Consider the following 12,620-nt stretch of genomic DNA (forward strand, 5'->3'; position numbering starts at 1 on the left):
GTGTAGCAAATAATTTGTAAGGTATGACTGGTGTTGATTCCTTTAGGAAAAAMCAGGCTGTGTCAAACAAATAATCATACATATGCACATTTCTATTAAATGAGGGAAGCAGTACAAGATCTACTCTAGAATCCAAAGGGCTTCAGCTCTTTTTCCTTCACCTGTCTTTTCCTCTCTTTCACTGGTGGTCTGAAGCCAAGGGATGAGCCCAGTGAAGGAGAGAAATTTCTGGTCTAGGAGGTATCAGGAGAGTGTCATGTGGCAGAAATCGCCCTCAAGGTTTGCAGACAAAGGCCCTGCTACCCTTTTAATGCATGGCTTGGTTATGACTAACCCGAGTAGGGTTTAACCTCTATCATTGCCTGAAAATGTAACGTTTCTCACACTCCCTAGGCTGGGTGCTTGGTGCCATCAGCTCAGTCACGAACACACAGCTTTGGGGACAGAGGGGCTTTGTTGGGCACAGCCAGTGCAGGACAGCACATCAGCCCACCAGCCCCAGCCCATCCCTGCCCGGCCAAGCTGTGCCCAGCTTGCCATTCCTACAGCYTGGGGCTCTCCAGAGCTGACACAAAGCAAGACAAAATTGTCCTTTGGGAACATTCAACAGTAATAATTTTATTTACAGCTAAATCATAGTTGGGGAGGGAAAAAGACCAAAAAGCAAAATCATACTAAACTACTAATGCATGTGTTCGTTTAGTATTTTCCAAAGAAAGTGCTCTGRTTTTCTCTAGGTTTCTTTAGTTTTCCTTACTAGATTGCTTGTTTCTCTGCAGCCAGAGACTCATCCCCTGCCACCTGAGTGTCCCTGTGCCATAAAAATCCTTGGGTCATTTTTTATATTAAGGGGTTTGTCAACCTCATTGTCCTGGCCAGGTCCCAGTTTAAGTACAATCCCTTCAAATATCCTTCTCTTATTTCAACCAGAAATGTCTATTTCAATTATTTCCTGCAAATTGTTTTGGAGGAGATGGTTGTATTTTGATGCCACATTAATACCTCTATCCCACACACTTATCAAAACCAGTGGGAACCTACCTCGAGGCAAAGCAACCTGCTTACAGTTCAGAAAACAATTTTGCATCCTATTTCCAGGGAAATTCAGAAATTTTGCTCACAGGAGGAGCACAATGCAGGAGGAAAGGCATAACTGTTTATTAAATGTGCTATGTATAAAATAGTCTACATAMAAAATAAATTATGTGGTTCCACTGGACAGACATAAAATGGTTTGATGGATCAAGGCTATTTAAAAGGTAATCAAAGCARGCCGTGACTGTACAGATATTGCACCTAATCTAAAAGACATTAAAGTTTCCCTGACCTCTAAGAAGCAATCATTTGAGTTAAAAACCTTATCAGGAGACCATGCTTGGAAGAAAATATGGAAACATATTTCAGTTAATGGTTCAGACCCACCTTGTTTGCTCTGGAAATCAACCCTGTACTGTAAATTCTATCTCTGCTGTACAGTACTTACAGCACACATGAATAATGGATATTATAAACAAGCACTAGAAAATGAAAATTCAGTTAACAATATTATGGAGATTCCATTCACAMGTGTAGTTCATGAGTGATATGAATTTCATGGTTCTTATCACCAACGAAAAAATTTGCATATCCCATCACAGAGTTCTTGCAAGAACCTATTCTGCATTTCTTATCTCAGGGTTTTTGTGGTAAAAAATATTGCATTAGGACCAGTGATTTACATTTTTCCAATAAAATTCTAAATACATATGCAGCTCTTTACTGACTGGCTTAATGTTATAAATTATAAGCTTGGAAATAAACACATTAGGACAAATATTGATTTCTAAATAGTCCCCGAGAGCGTGATTTTATCCTGGTATTAAATTATCACACTTCTTGTCTTRCATATCTCTGTCTTATCTCCCAGTTACTACACTCTGTGACAGGTAAGTAAATAAATAACACTGCCTCACTTCTGACAGCCCAATTCATTCAGTTCCACGTGGTAGAAACAGCAGGTMCAAGTCCACGGAAGGATTTTCTGGCAGCTCTGCTCAGAGAGATGTTTTGAGATCTGCCACTGTCATAAACACTGCCTTCAGTGTGTCACATCACCGAGCACTGCAGGCTTTCCTGGGGAAGCAGCAGGTGAAGCCAAGGGCCTGTTGGCAAAGATCAGGAAATAAAGCAGCAATACTGCTTGGGGATGTCATTGAATGAATACTCCTTGTTCATTCACAYATCTACTCCATGGCTTTGCAGCAATTCTTTGGTTTAATTCTTTTGTTTTAGTGAATAATCTCAGCCTTTAGTACCTTAACACCCTGGCTACCTGTGACATCTGGTTAGGAAACAGGAGCTCAAGTTGCAGTTACAACTGGACCCCTCCAAAAACAGAAATAGYCCCCTCTTCCCTGCCTCAGAACCTGCATGGAGACTCCCCCAAAACCAGCTCCAATCAAGCTGGCCTGGGAACAGAACCAGTGCAATGTGTGGACAGAACCTACTCCCTGCAGAACTGGGTGAATACAGCAAAACCTGCACCAAAGCAGAGGTGTGGAGAAAAACACAAATAGAATATCCTGGATACAGCAGCGCTCATCTCACTCTCTCTGTGATGGAGATTGAGTGTGTGCCAGCCCTCACTGTGCCTCCACTGTCCCACCCCTTCCCTACAACCCAACACCACCCCATGCCCTTGGGGCCATCYCAGCTCCCACACCCTCCTGCTCACAGCTTGGCTGTGCTGCCTTTCCCAGGAAAGGGCAGGGAAGTGGCAAACTGCTTCCACAGCACCCCACGGACAGGCACAGGAATCACAAAGGGCCTGGAGGAGCACAGAGAGAGCAAAGGCTGTGTGGAGAAAGTTYCTTCCCTAATGAGGAAGGCCAGAGTGCACCAGGCAGCTGACTCACAGGCAGGTGGAAGAAAACATGTTTGCAAGGAGAGGTCTCAGATGCCTGGGTMATTCACCTCCAGGCCTAAGGTCGATGCTGAGAGATGTCTGCACTCAAGTATGTTTGTCAATTCAATCTGCTTTCTAGGAGTCAACAACACCCAGGCTGATGTTTCAAGTATTTATTAAAAAATAACTGCTAGTGGGAAAAAAAAAATCAATAAGTAGTCCAATGGCAGATTTATTACAGTTTTAACAGGTAAAGGGAATTAATCTACTTTATGAACAAAAATGGCAATAGGAAAGTATGCTGAAGGGTTCTCAATTAAACATTAAAATGGAAACAGCATATGCAACACACATTTATATATAAATATATTGGTTACATTCTTCTTAAATAGATTAAACAACATTCATTAGCAACATCCAAAAATATTTCTTTGTGGCAAGAGATTCATCTTCCTTCACAGCAATACTGCCTCTCCRTAAGTTTCCACGACAACAAGTTTAGAGTTTGGGACTAGAATAGGTATTTAACACACCAGATCAAACCCAGAGCAAGTGATTTGAGATTTCAATGAGACTTAAGGCCAGATACACAACAGGTGGAATTGGCAGAATGTGATTTAAGCTGTGGGATCTCACTGAAATCTCAAATTTGGATTAAAGCTAGATTCCCATAGGGAAACTGTGACACTGTTCAGAATTCTCAGTTATAACACACTTCCCTTTTTCTGTAAACAAATGCTAACAAAAATAAACTCTCTGTACCCTGTTAACCATTTCTTAACATTAAAATAAGGAGCTTCTCGGGTAGTTTTAAAACAAATCAATATAAAACTCTATCCTATCCTAAGCGCTGCCTCTCCCAAAGTGCTAGCAAACCTCACAGTGTTTCCTGCTTGAGGCCACCCTCCCTGCTTTCCACGGTTCATATTGCACAGCTCAGCTCCAGCAGGGCTGAGCTCAGGACTCCTCTCATGGTGGCAGAATCAGCCCAGCCCTGGGCACCTCTCTGGGACACCCAGAGCCCTTGTGACAGGCTGTGCCAGGGCTGTGTCCCCAGTGCTGCCAGGCTGTGCCAGGGCTGTGTCCCCAGTGCTGCCAGAGCCATCCCCAGCCTGCGGGGTCTGCACTGGGGGAGCTGCTCACACCCAGCCCAGCCCAGCCCAGCAGGGACCTGGCCTGTCCCTGCACCCCTGGGCAGAGCTGGGCTCGCAGCTGCACAGGAGACCAGCAGATCATTTTGCATAGTTTGGTTGAGCAGGGGCTCTGTGAGTCCTGGGGAGATGCCCTGTYGTGCTCCTGCCCTCCCATCCCTACCAGGTGTAGCAGGGACTCCCACAGCTCRCCTGGTCGGGATCTCTTTGGACTTGGTTTGGTTCAAATACTCACTGAATGTTACTTTGGAGCCTGAATAAGAAATAGTGCAAATACAAGCTTAAATAATAATTTTTTTAAAATCATACCACATTGCCTTCACCGAACATTCTGTTAAAAAGACAAGGATCCGTAAGATGAAACCCCAGTTTTGGGGTATTTGAAATATCTGGCAAACTTGCACAAGATGCTTCATGATTGTCTTAAAGCAGTGTATTTCACTTGGCACTAGACGCTTCAAATTGTTTGCTAATGTGATTCTAACTAACACTGTTGTGGCTAATTGCAAATGACTTTGAAGACTAGTCATGGAACACGGGACATCTCCCTGGCGTGATGGGACAAACACTCCCTGCAGTTATGGATTCCTCAGTGCTTTTCTTATCCGAGTCTAACTCAAAATTATTTTGCTTGCATGGAATGGTGTGAATTCATCCAGGGTGGCTTTTCTGGAAGGCGAACAGACAACAGTTAYTTCTGAGGGTCAAAATACCTTTATTTGGCCATGCTGAGGCAGATTAGGAGGCCAAAACAGAGCTCGGTTTGATTCCTATTATGGGAGGCTGGCTGCAGTGCATTTTAAAACAACAATCATCTGAAGTGGCTGAGATGTTCAAGTTTGAAACTTCCTAAGTGCCAGGGCACCCTATAAATGCAGGGTCCCCTCAGTACTGCAGTGACCTTCACCAGTGGCAGCAGCAGCAGGGACACTCAGTCCTCATAGAGACAACACACAACACAAAGTKCCTTGACCCGCTTCAGACGGGGCCTTAATTTCTCTCAGTTCCTCTTCCCCCCAAAAATCAGCAGAAGGGGCATTCAGCAGCAAGATAGTTTCAGAAAGCAATGCACAAATAACTTACTATCTTCTYTAAGGATTAGGCACACAGGCTTTGGGGAAATCCTACATACCTCCATCTCCAGGCGCCTACAAAGTCTGGGCTCGGTGTTTCGGGGCTCAGTGCTGGGAACTAGTCCTGCTTTGACTAGAACCAGGGAGAGAAGACTGCAGTCCTTGGCCAGGGGCAGGGCTCTCTGCTCTCCTCCTTGGACCCCRGGGTCAGACCTGCCCCTCTCCCTGCTGTACCACTCAGCACAAGGCAGGTATACTAACCCAAAGGTGGAGTGGCACCAGGGAAGCCTTACCTGTTGATTTTACGGGATCCACACGTTTAAAGCCATAAAGAGATGAATTCACAATGAAGCTAAGGAAACAAAGAAGTCATCATATTTACAGACAGCTGCCATCACACACACACACACACACACACACCCCTTTCATAGTCCATTAAAGAAACAGCCTTATCTTCACCCATGTGCTTGTGTCTAATGTGATACTGGCCTTCCCAGCACTTCATGACATTGTTTCAACGATACAGATAGCACAGTCCAGGCTTTAACAGAACTGATGCATAATTATGCTTAAGTAGCTTTCACCTCCCAGCGCCATGAGTTAATTACATTTTTGTACGTGAATAAAAGGGGAAAAAAAAAATCTCCACTTTTTCTCCCATCAGCATATTCATGTTCTGGGGTGGGCAAAAGGAGGGATTTTTGGAACAAACAGTGACTTCCACTTTTCCCTTTGTCTGCAAGTGTAAATGTTACTGGAACTTAAAAGCTGCAATCTGCATTACACAGATGGGCCTCTGCTTTGTTCATATTTTTTTTTGTGATGTTCATGTAGCACTGACTTTTGCAAGATGTTTGGAATGACTGCTGGCCATGACAGGATACTGCCTAAATTAGAATCAGGCTSCAAGTATCTTCCTGCAATTAGATTATGTCACATGTCATATTCTTACTCATAGCCTGGGAAGGAGAGTGCAAGGGTACTTAATAGACAGTCAATTAAAATGAGTGCATCAGACACACTCTGGTCTGGCTTCTGCCTACCTCACACCTAGCCCAGGCTCGCTCCTAAACCTTAAGAGGAAAGAAAAAGGAAAACACACACCATGCCCATACATACTCCTGCTGGCTAATACAGTTACCTATYTAAAATGTAAAAAGCCATGCAGTTTACACTTTGTTTGATACAATTTGGATTAAGTTAATGCTAGAAAAATAGAATTCAGAGGGAGGGGAGAAAGGTTTGTGTGTAATAAATGGAAATTTTGCTGTCTCTTGAAGGTTGCGTTTCAAGCATTACTGCATTTCTCCATGCATTCTGAACGCTTCCCTTTTTGGGTATTGGCATGCTTGTAGCAAAAGCAACCAAACCGATTAATTAGGCACACAGTGAAAGATGACATATGGAAAAAAAAAATAAAGATCAGTCATTTCCATTCTGAAAATCCTCACTCAAAGCCTTGATGTTGCAGTGATAAGCTAAGCATGAAAGGTTGCAGACTCCTTCCTTGCATGAGGGCAACACCAGCTGTGCAATGCACACAGCTAAAAAGGCTCTTATATATTATATACACAACTGTAATCCAGAATAAATAGTACTGTCCTGACTCATAGGTGTATTTCTGCGTGGTTGTTGTTGGTTGTTATGGCTGGAGAATGCTTGCTTTTCATCCCTTCTGTCCCGCCCTTGGACACATCAATGAACAGCAGCCTGGGAGTCCATAGTGTCAGCAATATCCTTTTGTAYTCCTTCCGAAAATTCTGGTTAAGAAGCCCATAGATCACAGCATTGAGGCAGCTGTTAAAATAGGCCATAAAATAGCTCAGGACAAAAAGCCATTCTGGAATGTGTGGCTGCACTTTTGAAGGATTAATCGAAACAGCAAGGCCAATAAAGTTTAATGGTCCCCAGCACACAGCAAAAAGAACAAAAACCACAAACATAGTCAAGAAGTTTCGGATGTCAGCTGCCCTGAGCTTCTGCTTGCAATCTTGTCTGAYGCGGTGTTTGACTTGGATCACCAAAATCCAGATCCGCAGGTAGCAGAAGGTCACGACGGAGAGCGGGACGATGAAGTGAACCACCACCACCGTGATGGTGTACGATGTGCTCACTGTCTGGGCAAAGGTGCACGAGTAAATCCGGGGGTCGTACTGCAAGGAGCCAACAAAGAAGTTAGGCACGATTGCCACCACCGTGAGYACCCAGGTCAGGCAGAGGTAGCAGCACGTGTTCTTCAGGTTGAAGAGCTTGTCGTACCGAAGGCTGTGGCAGATGTAGCAGTAGCGGTTGATTGCAATGGCTGTGATGTTGAAAATGGACCCGATGACACTTAAGCCCATCAGGAACCCACTTATCTGGCAGTGGACATTCCCCATGGTCCATCCATTGTGGAAGATGGCACTCAGGATCAGAGGGTACGGATAAACTGCAACCACAAGGTCTGCGACAGACAAGCTGACCACAAAGATGTTGCCTACAAAAAAGAAGAGAYCGTGAGAGGTTAGTGTAGGTCCAGATGGAAAACTCCTCTTTAGGCCTAAGTCTTCTCATGGGCTTCACTCTACTCTCCATTTGGAATCTGAAATCATAGAAAATAAGGCTTTGCTCTACTAGTGACAGCAATGGAGAGTAATKAGGYATGATTGACCCGCATAAGGTTCTGTTTTAGGAATATTCTAAACTGGAAGTGTTACCCTTAACTTGGCTATAGTTGTGGGTCAGGTACCCGTGGTCCTGTAAGTTGTGTAGGAGAGAAGGATTTTGCTCTCCTTGTTAATCAGTCAGCCTGACAGTCTCTGTCCATCATGGGCCAAAGGAGTGTGGTAGGCAGCTTGTGTTTTCAGTGGTTTATTCATTCCACTGACAGCAGTTGCATAAGAAAGGCCGCTTTTGTTCTCTGCATAGTTTCCAAAAATGATTTGGAAAATATTACTAGACAGTAGATATCTATAGACATACAGAGAGAATATATATAGTTATGTGTAACACATTTAAGGTGTGAACACCWGTGCCCCTATGTGATACAGGCAACATCCCATCCAACTGATCACACCGGCACTTCTCTCCAAGCCCTCATATCCTGCTGTCTAGTAGAGTTGACATATATTTTTTAAAATTACTAAAAAGAGGTATTTTCCTGTAGTATCCCTGAAAGGACTCTCTTACATCTCGGTTCAAGCAGGTCACAGGCTTTAGCACTTGGAAAATACACCCAAGGGCCTTTGGAAAGCATGGCTGTATTGCCATTGCASTTGGGTCATAGCTATGTTTGTGCCAACAAAAACTATCAGGACAAGTCCACAGTTCACATCAGGCCACTCCACGCTGACCGGAAAGCAGTCCAGACTGGAGAACAGCCCCGGGCAGTGTGGAGCTGAGGCAGCTGACACAAAGTGTCACTTAAAAATAAGTATTAGCAGGGGTCATGTGAAGTGCTGAAATCTTTTTAGAGAGAAATTTTACATACACAGGTTTACCACAGCACACAGTTCCTGCATCTGCTGGGCCTCAGTGCTGCTTTCTTGCTGATTTAATAACTTACTGAGAGCCTTTTAAAATGCAGTTACAGAACCYGGTCCCCATATAATTAACTCCATTTGTGCCCATTGTCAAGGGCAGAACCAACTGTGGCCTGGCTTAGTGATGCTGGAGGCACCCCAGAAAGGGAATGCTCTTCTGCAGCAAAACGTTATTTATTCGATCAAAAATACGCACTTCAACAAAAAGAAAATRTGCCCCAAGCACCAAAATTTCCTTTTGGAAAGCTTTTCTAAAACAATTTTCAAGAGAGCAAAACAGAGACAGRGAGGTATGAGCAATCCAATTTAGGAGACTTCCAGAGCATGCTGGAGACAGACTCCACTGATAGGACCACAAGTCTCCCTCTTCACCAGACCTGTCTTACTTGGATTCACATTTATATCCACAGACAGCCAGAAAGCAAGTCTCTGCCTCTGCTGGGCATGAGACACATTCAACATCCAGTTCTGAACCAGGCAAAGCAGAACAAAGCTGAATATTCCCTACTTAAAACAGCACATCTGTGGAYTTAATCCAAAGCTTAGAAAAATCATAGGGAAAATTATTAGTCTCACTTCACTGCCAGGTGCTGGAAGAAATAAGCTGTCTCTGCTGGTCTTTCTTCACTTACTTGAATAGCTGGGAGGAAGAAAAAATATAAGGGAAAAAAACTATAGAAATAATAGTTACAGGATGGACTTCATAGCTTGGATTCAATCCAAGAGCACGGTATTGTGTGCATTATTTTCATAMAAATTCATTGCATGTTGCTCCAGCAGGGACAAAATGAGACTGTTTTGTAAGAAAAGAATAATCTCCTCCTCCACTTGGGGWGCAAACCTGCCCTCCCCTGCCCTGTGCCTTCATGGTGCAGGCTCACCTCTTCCATCCACCAGCAGACCAAGGCCCAGGTGGGTGCTGGGAGCCTGAAAATGCTGCCAGAAAGGTTCACTCAGTGCTATTTCACAGAAACAAACCCATCTCACATTATGTGTGGTGAGATGAAGGGGAAGGTCAGACCCATAAAACAGCCACTTGTAGGTCAGTCCTGGAAACCAGTGCATTTCTAATGGCTGAGTACTGCAAAGAGGGGGCACATTGCATGGCACCAAAGCAGAACATGCCCTTCAAAGTCTGGGAAGTGGCTATTGGCTAATTATTAAAACAGGAGTAACTTGAGTTAAACATTGCTTTAACCTTGCAGTCCCTGATTTGCTATGAGACCACCGTGTGCTGAGCCCTGCCCCAACAGCTTCTGCTCTTCCCTCTGTTGGAGACCGGGCCCTCATTCCAAAGACATTGCAGAATGGGAAACCATCCAATATATGGCTTTTARGGAAGGTAAAGAGCAGACTCCTGCCAATGATCTTCATTATTGCTTTTTTTATATTTTTCCACTATAAAACAGAGGAGTCCGGTTCATAAATAATACCAGCAGGACTTTATCTCCAATTTAAATTTATCTGCTTCTGCAACATTATTTTCAGATGTATCTTYTTCTCTTTGTTGGCAAATGACTGTATTTCCTTATTAGCTTTCACATTTTCACGTCCCTTTTTTAACTTCTTCTTAGTATAAACTGTCTGATGTGCTCCTGTGCTCCATTCCCCAGTTAAGAATTCATATATGAAGAGGCAGGAGTGGTGGTGAAAGGCACAAGGATACTGGTAATACAGACTTGTCCACATTTTCAGAGGCATTATAAATCCTTTTACATTACACAAGTCCAACGGATTATGGAGGTATGCTACCCTGTTGACAGTGTAATCCACAGTTGTTTAGGAAAAAAAAACCCAGCTCCAAACAGCCTGAAGCCCAGCTGCAAGGCAGATTATAGGCATGTGAAGGTGATGCAGAAGGGAATTTATCCCAGAACATATTCTCCCCTAGCATTCCTATCTTTGTGTTCCCCYTCTGTTCCCATCCACCTCCTTCTCCCCTCTCCAGCAGTCTCCCTGTACTCCACCAGTTCCATGGCCCTACCTCTCATTCTGCCTGGCTCATCCRACAACACAGGTTATCTGAGGACTTATTGTCAAGGCCTGGTTCTAGGAAATACCTCAATGAATTCTGCAAATCAATAAACCGCATACGCAAATTCTTCCCTGGCAGGCTGCCCCAGCAGCACCTGACTGCCATCCAAACAAGTATGGTTCTACAGAGATTAACTGAGCATCACTGTGCAAACACCAGAGCCACTGGCACTGCCTGCCTCCAGAGGCTGCTGGAAATCCCAGTGACCAAGCTCCAGTAGCAGAGACTCAGCCTCTCCCTGCCTTTCCCACACAGCAGCAGTGTGTGGGACATATCCTTTACAGGACATATCCTGAACCCAGAAGCAGGGTTAAAAGGTGGTGGGGGCAGAAGAAAGTAAAATATTTTTCCAGAAGTTGTCACTTTTTGTACATCTCAAAATGTCCAAAGCAAGCACCCAAACCTCTTGTTTCTTTGTTATCCATATAAATTTCTCTTCCACTCACGTTCGTTGCTGAAGTATTACAAAGTACAGAACTGTTTCCTTCAGGTGAACAAGACAGAGATGCTACCTGGATACCCAGTGCTAAAACTGAGTTGTCCTGAATGACAGGATTTGCACCAAAACAGCAACACAGTTGTGTGGATCAACTTCTGTTTGGCCTGGCACAGTCCAGCTCCAACTGMGCCTGCAGCCCAGGCTGCCCCTTCCTCCCAGCCACCATGCAGGGATTTGAGTTGGTACCAAACAGACAATGCCCAGCACAGCATTTTGAGGCAAACAAAACCACCCACAACAGCCTCAAAGGCAGCAAATGAGAAGCTGAGCACRGTGGATGAGTGCCATGGGGCTCTCTGCATGAGCAGTCACCTTGCTGTTCCAAACTCTTCCCAGCAGTGAGATCACACCCTGGTGTCTGTCCAGCTGCTGCCAGATTAACTGACAGCTGTACAAAAGCAGRTCTAAAAACCCGTGTTGATAAAAATGTGCTAAGATACACAATAATAAAATGCTAAAAGTTCATTGATGCGACTGGTATGTTTGCAGTGACTTCTTACTACTATAATTAAACTATAAACCACAGCTTACAATAAGAGGATCTAAACTTTATGTTTGTTCATTCAGGTTTTATGAAAAAATCAACAGACTCAGGTCTTCCAGAGAAATGRGAATTAAGACACACATCAGCCTCAGAGAGATATATATAATGAAGTTCAGTAAACAATTTAACAGGCCATGACTGTAAAGCAAGCCTCTGATGACCACTTACCATAATCTAATACTCTCTGTTTAACCTTCCAAAGCTTTTGCTCACTGCAAAACAGAAACAAAATGTACTGTTTGCTCCAAGCAAAAACATAAAGTCATAAAAAGCTTTATTCAACATGCAACAAAACTCTTTATTAGCTGTGATAGCCTCCTTTTCCTGTTTGTTTTTACCTGCCACTTGCTGTGTGATTGCTTGTGTGTCACTGGCCTCCAAGCTGCAGATGTGAAGTGTGTKCTCAGTTCTGCAAACTAAGTGGCAGTTCATAGGAAACACTTTGAGATCAATGTTCTTCTTTTTATGACATAAAGATACCCTTGAGCGTGTGCAATCATATTGATCACGTACTGCTGTAATTAAATGGATGACAGTGGTGTAGGGGATGCTGAGCCTGCAGCCCTCACTCTGGCAGCATTYATGTCACCAACTCTAAGGGGTCATTCCAGGGGTAGGCAGTATTTACCCCATCAAAGTGCATTAAGAACCRTTCTTCTGTAAGGGACTGAGTGTGACCCATGGCTCCTCACCAGCTCCTGGCTGCCAGGGCACTGTGAACACCCCACACAACGGCTCAGGAGCAATCCCAGACTGTTATTTGTCATCTCTTCACACCGTTCTGATAAGCACTGATACATCTGACATGCCCATACAACAGCCCAGTGTATACTTACCCATTCTGACAACTGAAAATATTTGACAGGGGAGTGCAAGTGAAAATCAGCGAAGCTCTCCCTTAGATCCAGGCAAA

The 12,620-nt window shown here is 44.0% G+C and overlaps 1 protein-coding gene across 10 annotated transcripts in view; it reads right to left on the reverse strand.

Annotated features, from left to right (window-relative positions):
- Nucleotides 1-3,042: 3,042 nt before the first annotated feature.
- Nucleotides 3,043-12,620, reverse strand: part of GPR50 (G protein-coupled receptor 50) — a 40,756-nt gene continuing 31,178 nt past the window's right edge. For 6 of the 10 annotated variants that reach the window (XM_057375354.1, XM_057375357.1, XM_057375361.1 and 3 more), the window contains one exon: nucleotides 3,043-7,584. In XM_057375354.1, coding sequence (XP_057231337.1) covers nucleotides 6,716-7,486 — 771 coding nt within the window. In that variant the 5' untranslated portion in view covers nucleotides 7,487-7,584 and the 3' untranslated portion in view covers nucleotides 3,043-6,715. Of the gene's footprint in view, nucleotides 7,585-11,875; nucleotides 11,920-12,543; nucleotides 12,607-12,620 lie in introns of those variants that run through there. The other 4 variants (XM_057375360.1, XM_057375363.1, XM_057375362.1 and 1 more) reach the window with 2 other exon arrangements.

This window comes from Malurus melanocephalus, unplaced genomic scaffold, assembly GCF_030028575.1.
Source record: "Malurus melanocephalus ecotype Western Australia unplaced genomic scaffold, MMel_1.1 scaffold_247, whole genome shotgun sequence".
In the NCBI taxonomy this organism is placed as follows: Eukaryota; Metazoa; Chordata; class Aves; order Passeriformes; family Maluridae; genus Malurus; species Malurus melanocephalus.